Source organism: Penicillium lagena (assembly GCF_028827675.1).
Source record: "Penicillium lagena strain IBT 129212 chromosome Unknown utg000007l_segment0_segment0, whole genome shotgun sequence".
NCBI lineage: Eukaryota > Fungi > Ascomycota > Eurotiomycetes > Eurotiales > Aspergillaceae > Penicillium > Penicillium lagena.
In genome coordinates this window covers 1986269-2004039 of record NW_026623228.1, presented here as the reverse complement: position 1 = coordinate 2004039, position 17771 = coordinate 1986269, and the positions used below count along the sequence as shown (strand labels likewise).

The following is a 17771-nucleotide window of genomic DNA, read 5'->3' as shown; positions in this document are numbered from 1 at the left end:
CTCCGTTCGGCCGCAGCTGTGAGTCGAGATTTAGCTCTCTTGTCAGTTTCCGTTGCAATTCCCTCTTCATCGGTCATATATTGAAGACAGCGTCATCGAATTCGGCTAAGATAACGAGTAACCATGACTTCTTGTCAAGTTCTTTCAGAATGGGCATTCTTTCTTGAAGCGTGCTACTCATGAAGATGTTCCCCGTGTCAGCCATAGTGTCTTTTTGCTCGGATGCTTAAAAAGGGGGCGAGTACGAAGGTTCTAACTCTCCAGGAAAGGGAAATGTATTAATTAACTATACCTCAATGCTTACGTGATGGCAAATTAGACATCGAACTGGGCTACATTTGGTGACGCTGGTTTAAGGACTCTTCTTATCAGGATCTTAATCATTAGTTAATCACGAATTCATCAACTAGTAAGTAGACCTATCGGCCAAAATACTTCAGCTCCAAATACCTTGCCGGTAGATAACTCAAAGCCGTCACCACAAACGTAAACTCATTGGCAACATCACCACCGTAGTCTCCAATCAATTTAGCAAGAGGGCCAATGAACCAAGTCTCATCCATCCCAAAGCACCACGCTATAACCCCGAGAGCAAATGCCACTGCCGCACCAATACCTAACGGCAACCTGTCCGGGTCATTCCATCCTTCCAAATCATAGTTATCAAAATTTCCCCTGCGAAAGATGAAGTGCTCCTCGAATAGAATCACGGCGTAACTTGTGCACCAGTATCCCAGCAAGCTCAAGAAGTTTTGGAGATACGTGTTCAGCTTTTGTCGACCGCCAATGGCTAACGCGAGGATACACACGAAGCAGAACAACGTCCACAGGAATCGAGGGATGCGAGAAAATGGTCGTGAAAGTTGCTGGAAGGAAATGGCGGAACTGTAGATGCTGATGACGTTGACATTGATTCCGGACAAGACAAGAAGGGTAAGAAGAAATTTGGCGAATCCGCGGGGATAGAGCATGTCTTGGATGAGATAGCCCAGTCCTTGGTTCTCGTACGCGTCCTTCCACTCGGGCTTGTTGTTCAGAGCAGAAGCGACCAAGCAGCCAGCCACCATGCCAATCGAGGTAGGAATTGCAATACCAAATGTGGTCATGAAGAACACTTTCACGCGACTCACGTTGGAAGGGTAGTGGACATAGTAGTCGCTAGCCATTGTGCACCACGAAGCACTAGACCCGTAGACAACCGCGATCAGGCTGAGAACGGCTCCGGTGAAAGTCATGCCAGTCGCAGTAGCTGGAGCCGAATTGTCCGCATACTTGCCGGTCTCGCCGTAGATGATCAGGAAGATGATAAAGAAGACCATCCAGGCCCATCTCTCGTAGATCAGAATGGCCTTCAAGCCAAAGAAAGAGATGATCAGTGCCACGACAGCCAGGATGACGATCCCAAGAATCAAGGAAACATGGCCATCGGACACCGCCGTTAACGCGAGACCTCCTGTAATGCACGAGACGGCGGCCCAGCCCATCTGCTGGATACTGTTGAGCAGGGCGACGAGCTTATTGGGCCACCAACCGAAGCTGTACCGACTGACGCTGATCTGGCGCAAACCCGTCACTGCGCCGTAGGTGGCACAGTACCCGCTAAGCGTCCCAGCCAAGATCGAGGTAAAGATGGTAATCAAGATTGACTGTTTCAGGCTCAGGCCAAATTCCCAGCCGAGGAAGCCGGTCGCAAAACAGGAGGTGTTCATTGTACCACTCGCCCACAGCAACGCCATCGACAGCTCTTCCACCCAATGCACATCTCTTTTATCTTCGGGGCGCTTGCGACTGATAGCTGCGGATTCTATGCCAAGTTTCTTGTCCATGCTGGCCTCCATGGCACGAAGCTTGGCCAGCGTACCAGTCTCTTGCGGAATGGCGGCATTGTTGTCGACTGGAATTACCTCCTGTTCGTCGGTTGAATAGGTTGCCTTGTCAAGGCCTTTTTCTGGATCAAAAGCCATGCGGAAGTTGGTGTAGGAATGGAAAATTAAAAGGCACGAGGGCAACTATTATCGATTGAAAAATTTAACGTGCCACAGGGCATGCGGGGAAAGATAAGGCTTGTCCGAGGGAGGTAGCGTTCCATTGATTTATTGAGTTCGCGAACCTGAGTGGTGGGATCAAAACTTAGCGCGAGGCCCAGGGATATTTCCTGCCTGTTTTGGCTTCGCTTCCCCACAGAATACAACGCCACGCGAGTAGCCCATTGGATGGATCTCGGGCTATCAGGGAAACCCGCCTAACACAGTTAGATCATGTAACAGTGCACGTGGGCAAGATTTAAGGAGTGGTGGCTACATAAGAGTGCTATTTACGATTAAATAGGCCATTCGAGTCCCTCGTATTCAAAAGTTCACAAGATCAGCAGATTGCGCAGGTGGCCAAAATTTACTACTGTACGTTGGGTATCGGGGACAAGCATCGCCCAGAAGGCTTCGGAGAACTCAGAAGCTTATCCCACCTACAATTAGAAGATTACCTATCTTTCCTAGAACTAACTGCCACTGAGACTTTTATTATCATTTATCATATCATGAGAGATGGAGATACACACTACTGATTCGTTGCGTCGCTTCGGGTTTCTCCGATGCTGGGATCATGTCAGATTACAACGCCACCGAGCTAGGGTCTGGGAAACACTAAAAGGCAGTAGCGCGGTTAGCCTCGGGTTCAGACAATTTCAGAAGCAAGATGAGAATTGAAGAAACTGAGCAGGGCTAAGCGACGGCGTGAGTAGCTCAGGCGTTTGTCAAGGTACCCCTACCCTTCTCTATGTACAGACACAGGGTCTTTGAGACAGTTTGATGTCAAGCAGCTGTCACTTCTTGTACACCACGCGAAAAACTGTCATGAAAATGTGCTTGTCGACGCGCATTGCCAGTCATACAGCATATGACTGCGGCATCAAAGTATCTCACAAGAAAAGTAGACCCACATCCTTCGTCCTCAGACCAAGCAGTACACTGGTGGTTAAGTTTGCCTTCTGCATATTAAACTAAAGACAAGGTAGAATACTTCCGGAACGACCAATTTTAGCATGTGTAATGGTATTATTTAAAGAAAGAAACATCCAACGCGTAGGTCTGAAATTAAGTAGATCTTTTGCCAGTCAGAGTGGAGATATCGACGATTTGATATCATCGGAAGCCTCTTTGTTCTCCCCAGCCAGCATCGTAATACCACACATCTGTCGCCGTAGAACTCTCTCTTAGGAGAAAATGATATTATACTTTGTGCTAGTAAATGACGGGAAGCGCGAAAGTTCCCCATTTGACTTCCGAGAAGACCCGCTCTTCTCGAACCAAGGACAGTGAAAAACAAAGAACAAGGGAAATCTATCAGAGGTTGAAACTGTGGGTTGCTATTTTATTGACGTATAATTTTAGAACTGGACATCAACGACAGTAGATGTGTCGCAACTAAGAATGCGGTCAAAAGCACGGATTGATATGGCAGAGCGACTACTGAACGGGTCTCATCTGGATCGGATTTGCAGACAAATATTGATTCTCAATTGATTAAATGAAACTCTATTGACTTCACGCCTCTATGGGTTGAAAACGCTAGATATCTAGGCCATTGGGTTTGAAGACAACCTTGTTCAATTCTCCTCGCTCAAACCTCTTCAAAGCGTCCACAGAAGACTCGTCTAATTGCGGAAGCACCAGATCGATGAATTTCATCTTCTCAATCAAGTGCTTGTTTCGAACTAACGTGTTGAGAGCATCAGCGAAAACAGCCCTAAGAGGGCAACGTCCGAACTGGATGTGAATGTTTTTGTTGTAACAGTCAGCAGCGCTGAAGGGGAGGTCCCCGTTATGTACGCCTAACAGAAGCAATGTCAATAGACTGGTTTGAAAGGTCAGTAAGGCCCTTCTCACCGAAAGAACTAATCTTTCCACCGGGACAGATGATGTCGTATGCAGTCTTCAATGCAGGGCTAAGTCCGACCCCTTCAATCACAGCGTGAACTCCATTGTTGTCAGTGGCCTTTTTGATCTCGGCAACGGCATCGACCTCTTTGAAATTGATTGGGATACAGCCGAGCTCCTTGGCAGTTTGAAGTCGACTCGGGATGGAGTCGATGGCAAAAATCCGCGCCGGCTTGTACTCCCGCGCCGAGATGATGGAGCAGAGAGCAACAGGTCCACACCCGATGACCGCAATACTCATATCCTTCCAGTTTTCACTTGGAGTATCTATGAAAGCTCGCTTTGCACCATTGAATCTAGTATCAGTATTAGAATCAAATGAACCAGACCTTAATGCACGCGTCTGCGGTCTTCGCTCACCCGGTTGGAAAAATGTCAGTCATAAGAATTGCAAGCTCTCCAAGATCCACATCTTTCGGAAGATGATAGAGCGTTGTGTCTGCCAGGGGTACGCGGAAATATTGGGCTTGAGAGCCGTCCAAAGCGGGACCACCGAAATTCCGACCATTCTTGCAACGTCCATGAACGCCTCGCTTGCAATGGAAACACTCATTGCTGGTAACTGCGGTTAGTGAATATCGTGTGCCGGATGTGAAATGTGACAACCAACCAGCTGACCAAAAAAGGTACTATGACATGATCGCCCACGGCAAAATTCTTGATTCCAGCGCCCACTTCATGGACAATGCCAATCCCCTCATGTCCGCATATATAGCCCGGCTGCATGTTAATTTTGGAATGACCGCGATAGCGATGCAGCTCACTGCATGATTGGAGAATTATTAGCGGTGGGCTCTTCGAAGCATGACCGCTCTCACTCGCATACCTTCCACATAGGGCAGCTGAGGTTGTTTTGATCAGCACGTCGGTTTGGTCTACAAGGCGAGGGACTAACAAGGATTGATCAGTATTAGTTGCAGCTTATGGTGGCAATCTTGAGTATATCACATACTTGGCCTCTCTTCCAATCTCACATCATATGGGCCGTGAAATACGAGAGCTTTCATCATCCTGGCGAATCGAGAAGGATAGAAAAATTGCAAGATAGCAAAAACATAAAGCCATGGTCTACGGTATAAGTTAAATAACCCCGCACTGATCATCAAGTTCCGGAATCATTGATCCCGCAGTTGCTTTTCTCCACATATAAACAGGTTGTCGAACAATCGCTAGTGGACTCGGAGGTTAAGTCTCCGCGGCCTTCTCGAATTCCGCTTCATTTCTGAAGATGAAGCTGAACTGAGCTTGCTGGAAGCAGATCGTTCAGGTACGGATACTCAACTCCGTAAGCAACTTGGAAGGGTGGTTAAGGCTGAACAATTACAGAGTCTTGCGAAAACCCCAAGTAGCTTGAACGACCTCCAAAAAGCTCCGTTTGGCTTTATCTTTTATACGTATCATATTGTCGTGAAATATATACACAAAATAGGCACACCAGCCACGAAATGCTAGCGGCTTCAATAAAATAGACAAGAAATACCTTCCAGCTAGAACATGTCTTCATCACCAGTCTGAAAACCCAAATCCTTATCCAAATCCCCCGTAATATCCGGTGGATGGTGATGATGGCTGCTAGTCGAGAAATGTCTCTGATGCGAACCACCACCACTACCAGACAAGATCATGTCATGATCGTTGTTGTGGTCATCATCCAGCGCGAAGGAAAATAGGTCTTCTTGGTCATGCATTTCCAGATCCTGTGTCTGACTCTGCTGCCGGTCATCGGCTTTATTTAAGGGGTTTGTTAGATCATCGTCGTCGTTGCGGAATAATTCCTGTGTCCAGTCGACGGAGTCCAAGTCTGCGGCGTTTGTGGGTGAGATAGTTGTGTTTTGCGGGTTGTTCATGTATGTGTTTGTGTTTGTGAGGTCAGATGGAGGCGATACGAGGTTGCTGAAGAGATCTGCGTCGAGGGAGAGGAAGTCGAATGGACTGTCGGTCGTAGTTAGAGGAAAAGTGTTCTTATTTGAGCCAGGAGTGCTGGGCAGATGGTTGTCGAAGTCATTAGAGAAGAAAGGTCGAGAGGGTTCGTGGATTGTTTGCGCTCTCGGTTTTCTCTGTCGCTGCTGTTGCTGTAGCTTTGGTTCCTGGTCATGGAACGATGTTGCCCTTGGGCGTGGGGGTTGATAGTTATTCGTGTCGGCAACGGGTCTCTCGTTTAGAAGGTGAGGGGGTTGAGTGATGGACGTAGTCTCGCTATTCGTTTTGGAGGCAGACTCGAGGTTGTATTGCATGATTTGCAAGAAGGCGCCCGAATTGCCGCTTTGCAATCTAATCGCGGCTTCGATATTGGCAACCTCCATATCAGCTGCCGGATAGATGTCTTTCAGGCCATGGAGGACCTGGATGCAGCGGCGGAAGTTGGACATGCTCTTCTCACGCACGGCTGGATTATCGGACATCGTATTTGACAGATGGGCGACGGCCGCAGGAAGGATGACTGTCACGCCGGATTGCGGGAGGAAGCGCGTTAAGTTCAGCTGGTTCAAGCCTTGGATGATATGGGTGATGCCCGCAGCGGCCTCGTGCATCTTTGTAAGAGCGTTGTTGCGCCATTCGATTCGGGATTTGGACTGGTCCTTCATCACGGCTGTCCATGGTCGATGCAGTGCGCTGCTGGTTGTATGATAAAGCATGCGCAGCATGGCACCGTGCAGAAGAAGTACATCCTCGCCATCCCGAAAATTGCTTTTCGAGGTTGGAAGGAACTGTGCGTCTTTGGGCAGTCCAGCAAGCCACGAGTCGAGCTTTTGGCTGCATCGCGTGAATTCGGACTCGGAGGCCTGTCGTGGGATAATTGTGATTGTCGTGCGATCTGTGGCTCCGAACTGACGCTGAGATGGTGTATATTGAGCGAACAATACCCTGCCAATACATTGACAGAGTTTTACTTTCTCGATGAACATTGTTGCAAGCCGTTGCTGGTGCGACATATCTTCGAGCTGTCGGCAGCGAAAGATAGCCACCACAGATGATGGAAATGGCTCAAAATCAAAATCGTCGAGCTTCAGCATCGGCACGTTGCTCGTTCCCTCGTTGACCTGTGATGGGCGTCGTACACCAAGGGCAATCAGCCGGTCCCTGCTATATAGACACCACCAGAGCCGAGTACGTAGCCGTCGGGTCCGTGAGTCCATATTGGCCGACGAGGGATCTCTGTTCAGTCCGATCGATTGAGCCTGAGTGTTGCAAACCCCGATCCAGTCCCAAATGTCCCGCTGCGGACTGTTCCCCGGATCGGACCAATATGTCATCAGCAGCAGCGTCTGCAGAATCACGATACGATCCTCCTCGCAATCAAGCGAATAGAGCAGCTGCAGATATCAGTTAGTATACGAACACACCTTTGATAGTGTGAAAACACCCACCCGTAACCGCGTAAAGAATGCATTGCGCGCGCTTTTTCTTGTCGTGTATCCCGCCGCCTGCAAGTGCTTGAGTTCGACAAACGCCGTACCAACAAACATAACTGCTTGAAACAATAGCAGACTAACATTTCCCTCTGGGTCGTTTTCTGCCACACAGCGCAGGAACTCCTGCAGATTGAGCACGGGCATGAAACTATGCACCCACTGGATATAGCACCGCAGCAATTCATTCCTGAGTCCACTCTCTGGAATAGAGAGTGCACCGCGAAACCGCAAAAACTCCAAATCCTCTGGTGCAATACCACTCGGCAACGGCTTCAAAAACCGCGGCTCCTCGTCCAAAATAGCCGTTAGCGGATCGAAGTCCGGATCGATCAGATCTTGCACAGCGGAAACCATATTCGCCAAGGGAAGAGAGCTACGCACGGCGGGATTACCCAGCCTCCGCCAGGTCCCTGAGGGCTTCGTCTCGTTCAACCATGGTGTCTGCGGATCATAGCTTGAGATGCTATGTCGCTTTGCGGCAGGCTCGAGGTGAGTACTATCTGCGTTCTGCAGCTTGCGCTTCAGCGCCAGCGCGCGGCTGTCTGCGTTTGTCGGCATCACCGGCTCATGCAGGGCTGTGCATAGTAAGCCGGATTATTTGTGTAACAACTGATGCTGCGGGATCGACGATGGATGGTTTCTCGAGGGCAAATCTGACGGCACTAGACCCGGCAAAGGCGGTGTTCGGGGCCCGGGGGATGTGGGGTTGGTGCGGGTACGCCACTGGGGGAGATTTCGTCAAAAGGTGATTATGGATCAGGGAGTCGATTCGGTATTTCGATTCTGTCTATGGTTTGTGAAGAATAATGATTGAGATGTTCGGTAACGGAAGGTTGGTCTGCGTCTTGGTGGAGTTATAAGTAGACGTTGGTCAGTGGCAACCATAAGATATATATTCCCCGCCGCTGCATAGGGTTTGGGTATGACTTGAACCAAACCGATTATATGAATACAAGGTTATTCGATCCTGGAATACTAGACGCTACATGAGTGTACACATCTCGACACATACTCCTACAACCACGGACCGGATCCATCTGAAGCAAGACCCAACCACCGAACAAGAGGTCCATCAAATGGATGTTGAGATTGATAACTCAACTATGGAGATAGTAACAAAGCATGTCTATTCATACATGCCCCGTCCCCAAGACTATAATACAAGTATTCGAAAGTCCAAATTGCATCGAGAGAGGAAATGTCTATAGCGAGTAGTTCCCAGACCGACGCCGATATGCTTCCATCGATTTCAAAACGACAGCCACGATTCATGCCGCGATATCACAGATCATTAAACACTGAGTCATATGTTAGTTTCATTCCGGACCGAATCGGGGGCGTTGGGCGGCGACTTACGGAGGGAGGAGGAATTCTCCGAGGCTGCTGTGGAGGAACGCGACACCGGCCTAAGAGGAATACGTCAGTCTCGGATTGTTCATAACGTGAGAGCTTTTTCGAGTCCGAGGAGATACATACACCGAAGACTAGCAGGCTCCGGACAATGGTGGTGTTCTCGGGGGAGGTGGCCTCCCCGTAGACAGTGCTAAGGAAGCTCTTCTGGGGGCGAGCAGAGGAGCTCGAGACGACGACACGCTGCTTGGGAGGCATATTGGCGAATGAGTTGTTGGTGAAAGACAAACAGGTTTCAAGTGGTGAGTGATGGGATGAAAGTGAAGGCAAAGCGGAAAGAAAGAAATCTGAGTTGCGCTTTTAGCTCGCCTCACCGCCCGTATATCTTTCGCGCTCTAACACCGTCACTACGAGTTACTGATCTCATACGTGCCCTCGATCATCGGATGATCTCTTTGCGCTTGTTTTGATCGCTGATAAACACTTGGACTTTTGACTGCGATCCTTGAATCCCGTGCATGCGCTGCAGCAGCCATGACGAGCGTCGACGAGCTCTTCAAGGTAAATCACCGCAACCTCCACGTCGCGAGCGGCACTGACCATCCTAGAAACCTTTATCGGCAGCAAGTTCCAAGCGCAAGTTCGAGTCCGTCCGCGACCCAAGTACGTTCCTCCATTCCTGCCTCCACGCGACTGGCAGCCCGTGCTAACGCCACGTCCCCAGATGAGCTGTACAAAGCCGCGAAAATAGATCCCAATGGCGATGTAAAATCAAAAGGAAAGGGCGCGATGGTGGAGGATGAAGAAGCGGAAGATGATGACGGCGAAGCTGGACCCGAGCTGCCTCCCGACTTTGACCAGGAGGATGTACCGGATGACGAAGAAGGGCGCTTCTTTGGCGGTGGCATGGAGCGGAAGACGGCGCAGGCGATGCAGTACATCGATCAGCAGGAAGAGGAGGATGCTGTGGTATGCAGTTTGCTATGGCTGGTTGTTCAATGCGCTGACCGAGCTATCTATCTAGCCCGAGAAATTCGACTCGACATGGGTGCGCCGATTCGCTCTGGGATTCGAAAAGAAGATATCTAAGAACGCCGAACTGCGTGCGAAATTCGAGACCGATCCCCAAAAGTACGTGGTACTTGGCTGTTGTTTGCATGGAGATGTTGATCGATTTGCAGATTCATGGCATCCGAGGCAGATTTGGACACCGAGATCAAGAGCTTGTCGATTCTATCCGAGCATCCGAACCTGTACGAAGAGTTTGCTAAAATGGGTTGCGTGGGATCATTGGTTTCCCTGCTTTCTCACGAGAATGCCGATATTGCCATCGATGCTATCCAAATCATCAGTGAGCTGACAGATGAGGATGTTCAAGCCGAGCAAGACCAGTGGGATAGCTTGGTCAACGCAATGGTACGTTATGGCTATATTTTACTGTTGAGTAGCTAACAATCCTCAGATGGATGCCGATCTCATTGAACTGTTGACACAAAATCTCTCGCGTCTTGACGAGGGCTCAGAGACTGACAGAGCGGGAGTTTATTACGTCTTGAGTGAGTTACCAGCCTGCTACACAATAACCATTACTTATCCCCTGCAGGTGTCTTGGAAAATTTAGCTTCTCAGTCGTCCCTCGCGGAGAAGATCGGGCAAGACGCTACAATATTGCCATGGGTTTTGTCACGCATTCAGCAGAAAGAAGTCCCCGTCAGTCAGAACAAACAGTATGCTGCGGAGATCCTAGCGATTTTGTTGCAGTCGTCCTCGAAGAACAGAGAGAAGTTTATTTCACTCGATGGCGTTGATATTCTCCTTCAGCTACTCAGCCAATACCGGAAACGAGATCCGGCAAAGGATTCTGACGAGGAAGAATATGTGGAGAATTTATTTGACACCTTGATCTGCCTGGTAGATGAGGATTCTGGCAAGGACAAGTTTGTGCAAGGTGAAGGCATTGAGCTCGCGCTGATCATGCTCAAGGAGGGCAAATTCAGTAAACCGCGCGCGCTGAGAGTTCTCGACCATGCATTCGGCGGCGTTGGGGGTGCGCCTGCATGCGAGAAATTGGTCGAGGCTGCAGGGCTCCGAACGATTTTCGGGATGTTCATGAAAAAGGTATGCTTGACTTCAATCCGCTAATCCACGCCAGGCTAATCCCCGTTTAGCAAGAGAGCCAGAACATCGAGCATTTCCTCGGTATCTTTGCCTCACTTCTTCGACTTCTGCCAGGCGGGTCTGCAGCACGCATTCGCACGCTGGCTAAATTCATGGAAAAGGATTACGAGAAGATCGATAAGCTCATCAAGCTGCGCCGCGAGTACGCTGCACGTATCGCCCCTGTGGAGCAAGCTATCGAGAAGGAGCGCAAATCCTTATCTAAAGAGGACCAAGAATACATGGCCGCCGAGTGGCTGTCGCGGCGCTTCGATGCTGGGTTGTTCTCATTACAGGTACGATTTTCGACTTTTTTACGCTCGGTCACATACTGATACCCTGGTCAGACAATCGATGTCATCTGCTCATGGCTGGTTGCCGAGGATGATGGCGCAAAGAAGAAGATTGTGTCGCTCTTGGCGGATCGGGATGAGGATCTGAGCTTGGTACGGAGCACTCTACAAGGTAAGAAGATCTGGCGTTACTCTAAATGCTACACATACTGACCTAGGTAGAACAACTGGAAGGCCTTGGAGAAGCGGAACCGGGGCAAAAGGATTTCAAGGATATGCTGAGCACGCTGCTGCAGTTCTTGTGATCATAGAATAACGTGTACTATAGCATTCGGAAACAAATAATTCTGTAGCCCTCTATACTAAAACATTTTACAAATCTTCCTGCTCTTTTCATTTATAGTTTCACGTGACCACCAAATCAGGTTAGCGCCATCCACCTGACCTGTCGAGAATCCATCGCTTTCCGCCATCTCAATTCATCCGGCGCATTCTCTTCCCATACCACCCGCTGAGATCCTCCCTGACCAGCTCTCAGTCGTCTGGTTCGCTTCTGCAGAGCATCGCACTCACTGACAGGCGGGCGCTGCAGCGCGCGGGGCGACACGACTCGAGACTTTCCTCCAGCCGACGCGACTCCCTGCGCTCACGGACCGCGGATCTCCCAACTTTCTTTGACGACCATCCCCCGACGGCTCCGACTCAGACAAGATGGCTGACTACGACGAGACATATGAGGAGGAGTTTTACGATGATGCGGAGGAGGGCATCACCTCGGAGGACTGCTGGACCGTGATCTCTTCGTTTTTCGACACGAAGGGTCTGGTGTCCCAGCAGTTGGACTCGTTTGATGAATTCATTTCGTCGACGATGCAGGAACTGGTGGAGGAACAAGGACAGGTCGTTCTTGATCAGACTCTCCCGCCAAATGAAGACGAAGTGGACCCCGTGGTCGTGCGTCGGTATGAGCTTAAGTTCGGCACCGTCATGCTCTCGCGACCGTCCGTGACTGAGGGCGATGGTGCGACTACGATCATGCTGCCGCAGGAAGCACGTCTCCGAAATTTGACCTACGCCAGTCCGCTGTACCTGGGTGTCACGAAGCGGATCATGGAAGGGCGAGAGCGACGAGTTGCCGATCGCGACGATGAGGAGACCGTCGAGGCCGATGAAAACCAGAAGAACCGTGGCACATACCTGTCGTGGGAACAGAAAGAACTGCCTGCGGAGCAGATGAAGGAGGAAACGGTGTTCATTGGCAAGATGCCAATCATGCTCAAGTCCAAGTACTGCATCTTGAAGGACTTGAACGAGCAGTCTCTGTATGGCTGGAACGAGTGCCCCTACGACTCGGGCGGTTATTTTATCATCAACGGAAGCGAGAAAGTTCTGATCGCGCAGGAGCGCAGTGCTGGCAATATCGTGCAGGTCTTCAAGAAAGCCCCTCCGAGCCCAACACCCTACGTGGCAGAAATTCGCAGCGCGGTCGAGAAAGGGTCACGCCTTCTCAGTCAGCTGGCGCTTAAGCTTTTTGCCAAGGGCGACAGTGCCAAGGGAGGCTTCGGCCCGACTATTCGATCGACTTTGCCTTACGTCAAGACCGATATCCCCATCGTGGTTGTCTTCCGAGCGCTAGGCGTCGTTTCCGACGAGGATATCCTGAACCACATTTGCTACGACCGCAATGATACCCCGATGCTGGAGATGTTGAAGCCTTGTATTGAAGAGGGTTTCGTCATCCAAGACCGCGAGGTGGCGCTCGACTTCATCGCCAAGCGAGGCTCATCACAGTCGAACCTCAACCATGAGAGGCGTGTGCGATACGCGCGGGAGATTATGCAGAAAGAGCTGCTCCCTCATATCTCACAGAGCGAGGGCAGCGAGACGCGCAAGGCGTTTTTCCTGGGCTACATGGTGCACCGACTCCTACAGTGTGCGCTGGGCCGCCGTGATGTTGATGATCGTGACCACTTTGGAAAGAAGCGTCTTGATCTGGCTGGTCCGCTGCTGGCGAACTTGTTCCGTGTTCTTTTCACTCGCGTTACTCGAGACCTGCAGCGCTACGTGCAGCGGTGTGTTGAGACGAACCGTGAAATCTACTTGAATATCGGTATCAAGGCCAGCACATTGACCGGCGGTCTGAAGTATGCTCTTGCGACCGGCAACTGGGGAGAGCAGAAGAAGGCTGCCAGCGCCAAAGCCGGTGTGTCCCAGGTGCTCAGTCGCTACACTTATGCGTCTACTTTGTCACATTTGCGCCGCACCAATACCCCCATCGGCCGAGACGGCAAGATCGCCAAACCGCGTCAGCTCCACAATACTCACTGGGGTTTGGTGTGTCCCGCCGAAACGCCCGAAGGTCAGGCTTGTGGTCTTGTCAAGAATTTGGCACTCATGTGCTACATCACTGTTGGTACGCCTAGCGAGCCAATCATCGACTTCATGATTCAACGCAACATGGAAGTCTTGGAAGAATTCGAGCCCCAAGTGACGCCCAACGCTACCAAGGTGTTTGTTAATGGTGTCTGGGTTGGTATCCACCGCGATCCGTCACATCTCGTCAACACCATGTTGTCGCTGCGCCGACGGAACATGATCTCCCACGAAGTCAGCTTGATTCGGGATATTCGTGAGCGCGAATTCAAGATTTTCACCGACACTGGTCGTGTGTGCCGCCCACTTTTTGTCATTGACAACGACCCCAAGAGTGAAAATGCCGGATCGCTGGTCTTGAACAAGGAGCACATCCGGAAGCTGGAGCAAGACAAGGATTTGCCACCTGATATGGATCCAGAAGACCGCCGGGAGCGCTACTTCGGTTGGGATGGCCTGGTGCGGTCGGGTGTGGTGGAGTATGTGGACGCCGAGGAAGAAGAGACGATCATGATCGTGATGACACCCGAGGATCTTGAGATCTCCAAGCAACTTCAGGCAGGCTACGCCCTGCCCGAAGAAGAAACCAACGACCCCAATAAGCGTGTCCGCTCGATCCTGAGCCAGCGGGCGCACACATGGACACACTGCGAGATTCATCCCAGCATGATCTTGGGTGTTTGCGCCAGTATCATTCCGTTCCCCGACCACAACCAGTCGCCCCGTAACACTTACCAATCTGCTATGGGTAAACAAGCGATGGGAGTGTTCCTGACAAACTTTAACCAGCGTATGGAGACGATGGCGAATATCCTCTATTATCCTCAGAAGCCGCTGGCCACGACGCGATCGATGGAGTTCTTGCGATTCCGCGAGCTGCCGGCCGGTCAGAATGCCATCGTGGCCATTGCCACTTACTCGGGCTACAACCAGGAAGATTCGGTCATTATGAACCAGAGCAGCATTGATCGCGGTCTGTTCCGCAGTTTGTTCTACCGCACTTACACGGACTCGGAGAAGATGGTTGGCCTGACGGTGGTGGAGCGCTTTGAGAAGCCGATGCGGTCCGACACCATCGGAATGCGCAAGGGTACTTATGACAAGATTGACGATGATGGTATCATTGCTCCCGGTGTGAGAGTGTCTGGAGAAGATATTATCATTGGCAAGACCGCCCCCTTGGCGCCTGAAGCGGAGGAGCTTGGCCAACGTACCAAGTCCCACACCAAACTGGACGTGTCGACGCCGCTGCGCAGCACCGAGAGCGGTATTGTGGACCAGGTGTTGATTTCGACCAGCAATGACGACCTCAAGTTTGTCAAAGTGCGTATGCGCACAACCAAGGTGCCCCAGATCGGTGACAAGTTTGCCTCGCGCCACGGACAGAAGGGTACGATTGGTATCACCTACCGACAGGAGGACATGCCGTTCACGCGGGAGGGTGTGGTTCCCGACCTAATTATCAACCCGCACGCCATTCCATCGCGTATGACCATCGCCCACTTGATCGAATGTCAGCTCAGCAAGGTGTCTGCGCTACGCGGGTTTGAGGGCGATGCGACCCCGTTCACCGATGTGACGGTGGACTCGATCTCGCGGCTGCTGCGTGAGCACGGATACCAGTCACGCGGGTTCGAAGTCATGTACAACGGCCACACGGGCCGCAAACTGGTGGCGCAGGTGTTCCTGGGTCCGACGTACTACCAGCGCCTGAGGCACATGGTCGACGATAAGATCCACGCTCGTGCGCGTGGACCGACCCAGATTCTGACCCGGCAGCCTGTCGAGGGTCGTGCGCGTGACGGTGGCCTGCGCTTTGGAGAAATGGAGCGCGATTGCATGATCGCCCACGGCGCCAGCGCCTTCCTGAAGGAGCGTCTGTTCGACGTGTCGGATCCGTTCCGTGTGCACATCTGCGACGACTGCGGGTTGATGACCCCTGTTGCGTGAGTCCTTTCCCTCGCATCCCATATTCTCTACTCTTACTGACTGGAATTGCTATAGAAAACTGAAGAAGGGCCTCTTCGAGTGCCGCCTGTGCAACAACAAACACCGCATCTCGCAAGTGCACATCCCGTACGCCGCCAAGCTTCTGTTCCAAGAGCTGGCCTCGATGAACATTGCCGCGAGGATGTTTACCAATCGCTCCGGGGTTTCTGTGCGGTGATTTGTTTTTCATTTGTGTTGTGTACTTTAATTTTCTTCATGGTTGCTCAAAAATGCTCAGTCTGTACGGACTTGCGAGACTGTTTTGCGGCGTCGGGAGGAATCGAATCTGGCCATCGCATCATACATAGTTTTGGAATGAACACATTATTGCGCATTTATCTACGTCGTGCTTCTACTGAGTTCTTGCATTATTCAACTTCAATTTTGAGGTGGGCAGGTGAGGTGACGATAGTAATGCCTGGAACGCTGACTGGCTTATACAACAAAAAAAGAACGGATGTCATGGGCCAAAGGTGTATCCCGCTTTCAATGAACAAACAAATCACGCCGCAGGCTCCTGTTTGATCTGAGGTACAGCAGATCCTTGCTGCTCCGTCGACTGTGACTTCGACTTCGCCGCCAGCTCCTCAGTCGTAGGCTTCCTCGCCCAGACACGTTTCCTAAAGATGTTCATTAGTTGCGTCCAAAACTTCCCCAGCAGAGGAGAGAGAGAGAGGCCGAAACTCACGCGCGCTGGAAAACGTGAATCCTCGGATTCTGAATCTCGGTCCTGATCTTCGCCATAAGAACCTGCACCTCCTCCTTCGTCCACGGCTGCGGCGAGCCATGCTTGGTCAGAAGATAGAGCGCCCAACCCTCCATACCGGACGCCCACTGATGATAATGCAGACGACCAGCCTCCTTGAGCAATGGGTCCTTAGGCCACGGCCCGACGGGCATTTTGTAGTTCTTCTCGTGCACGTCCACGAACCCGGCTTTTTCCATGTTGCTTCGCATCTCGTTCATCGTGTCCAGCGAGTGGCCCCAGCTTTTGCCTGCCTCCAGCACGGCGACTCCGAAGGCCTTGGTGTGGCAGTTTTCTGGCATTGTGCCGTCGTCGGACCGCACTACGGGATCGCCTTCCCATTGTTCGATCCAGCCGCCAGGGGCGAGGTTGCTTTTGTTTTCGTTAGGGTTTGTGGGGTTAATTAGGAGAGGGCGTGAGGGCGACACACTCGTAGCACTGCTTATACACCTTGGTCCATTCCTCGGGCGTAAACGACGCGATCATCTGCCGCAGATGAATCAGGTCAAAGGGCGTACGCCACGTCCATTCCTGGAGTACGTCGTCGACTTCCAGGACGCAGTTGGGCGGGAGCCAGTCCAGCGGCGGAGGGAAGAGGTCGACGCCGCGCACATTCGCTGGAATAAGGTTAAGCGTGGGTCGGAGCAGAGGATCAGAGATATGTAATTACCGTCCGGGAACATATCGGCAACATCACTGGACGATACATATTGTCAATGGTGTATGTCATTAAGATCGGAGCGTTGCATGGCACTTACACGGCCCAGTTGCCTCGGCCGGTGCCGAGATCGAGGATATGTTTGGGGTCCTTCAAGGGCGCCTGGAACAGCGGGTTGTCCGAGGTCGAATCGAGGATCATGTTGACGAGGTGCCTGGTATTGTCCGTCAGTTTCGTCCTGTTGTGATGCAGGGGTCATTTCACGCACCCAGCTTCCAGACTCTCGAATTGTTGTTCGTCCGATGGACCCCTGGCGATTCGGTCAGACTCGATAGTTATGAGCAGACCAGAAAGACAGTATTACCAGTATTCACCCTCTTTGATTGTTTGGTATCTGCACAATTGTCAATCATTGTCGGGATATGTATGGTACGGTGTTGACACGCATACCGTCGGCCATTCTCCATCACACCGCGATAAATCGACGAGGCGAGCGAGGTCGTCTCCCTGCGGGGGATTAGTTCATATGTCACACATGTCCCGGTCTAGAGGAACGCACGATTCGAAATCACTAGGCTGGTAGGCATCGTGGGTGGCATAAAAGTCCGGGTCCTGGTTGCGATGATGAGAATCCGACAAGAAATGCGACCGGGGAATCGTACCACCGCAATCGGCTGCTCGGACATGGCGAGGGATTTAGTGTGTTGAGAACGACAAACAATCAATATAGCAACTGAGTATTAGAATTATTATGGTTCCCGTAGGAGAAAAACACCAACAGCCACGGACGGTTGTCTCCGGGAAGGGGGGAAAGGCGGAGTCTTAAGGGACGGTGATTTAACTACCCGGGAAGGTGTC

General features: G+C 51.3%; 7 protein-coding genes across 7 annotated transcripts; 2 read left to right on the top strand and 5 right to left on the bottom strand.

Annotated features, from left to right (window-relative positions):
- Positions 1-419: 419 nt before the first annotated feature.
- On the bottom strand, positions 420-1964 carry N7510_010342 (nucleoside transporter; the record flags this gene model as incomplete). The annotated part of the gene is made up of 1 exon (XM_056982267.1): positions 420-1964. One exon carries the CDS (start codon positions 1962-1964, stop codon positions 420-422), a length of 1545 nt encoding a protein of 514 aa, XP_056830103.1.
- A 1602-nt stretch (positions 1965-3566) lies between these two features.
- On the bottom strand, positions 3567-4945 carry N7510_010341 (alcohol dehydrogenase family protein; the record flags this gene model as incomplete). The annotated part of the gene is made up of 6 exons (XM_056982266.1): positions 3567-3829; positions 3885-4231; positions 4296-4490; positions 4546-4698; positions 4762-4825; positions 4888-4945. 6 exons carry the CDS (start codon positions 4943-4945, stop codon positions 3567-3569), a joined length of 1080 nt encoding a protein of 359 aa, XP_056830102.1.
- Positions 4946-5422: 477 nt separating this feature from the next.
- On the bottom strand, positions 5423-7906 carry N7510_010340 (transcription factor domain-containing protein; the record flags this gene model as incomplete). The annotated part of the gene is made up of 2 exons (XM_056982265.1): positions 5423-7249; positions 7304-7906. The coding sequence occupies 2 exons, from the start codon at positions 7904-7906 to the stop codon at positions 5423-5425; spliced, it is 2430 nt and encodes an 809-aa protein (XP_056830101.1).
- A 733-nt stretch (positions 7907-8639) lies between these two features.
- On the bottom strand, positions 8640-8956 carry N7510_010339 (uncharacterized protein; the record flags this gene model as incomplete). The annotated part of the gene is made up of 3 exons (XM_056982264.1): positions 8640-8646; positions 8705-8754; positions 8825-8956. The coding sequence occupies 3 exons, from the start codon at positions 8954-8956 to the stop codon at positions 8640-8642; spliced, it is 189 nt and encodes a 62-aa protein (XP_056830100.1).
- A 276-nt stretch (positions 8957-9232) lies between these two features.
- On the top strand, positions 9233-11453 carry N7510_010338 (beta-catenin-like protein 1; the record flags this gene model as incomplete). The annotated part of the gene is made up of 10 exons (XM_056982263.1): positions 9233-9259; positions 9307-9361; positions 9423-9667; positions 9723-9829; positions 9880-10114; positions 10161-10254; positions 10302-10816; positions 10867-11151; positions 11203-11320; positions 11371-11453. The coding sequence occupies 10 exons, from the start codon at positions 9233-9235 to the stop codon at positions 11451-11453; spliced, it is 1764 nt and encodes a 587-aa protein (XP_056830099.1).
- A 406-nt stretch (positions 11454-11859) lies between these two features.
- On the top strand, positions 11860-15688 carry N7510_010337 (DNA-directed RNA polymerase II subunit RPB2; the record flags this gene model as incomplete). The annotated part of the gene is made up of 2 exons (XM_056982262.1): positions 11860-15467; positions 15526-15688. 2 exons carry the CDS (start codon positions 11860-11862, stop codon positions 15686-15688), a joined length of 3771 nt encoding a protein of 1256 aa, XP_056830098.1.
- Positions 15689-16012: 324 nt separating this feature from the next.
- On the bottom strand, positions 16013-17599 carry N7510_010336 (class I SAM-dependent methyltransferase; the record flags this gene model as incomplete). Its single annotated transcript, XM_056982261.1, has 10 exons — positions 16013-16130; positions 16199-16627; positions 16686-16872; positions 16926-16951; positions 17014-17127; positions 17182-17223; positions 17278-17307; positions 17364-17420; positions 17473-17525; positions 17576-17599. The coding sequence occupies 10 exons, from the start codon at positions 17597-17599 to the stop codon at positions 16013-16015; spliced, it is 1080 nt and encodes a 359-aa protein (XP_056830097.1).
- Between the last annotated feature and the right edge of the window lie 172 nt (positions 17600-17771).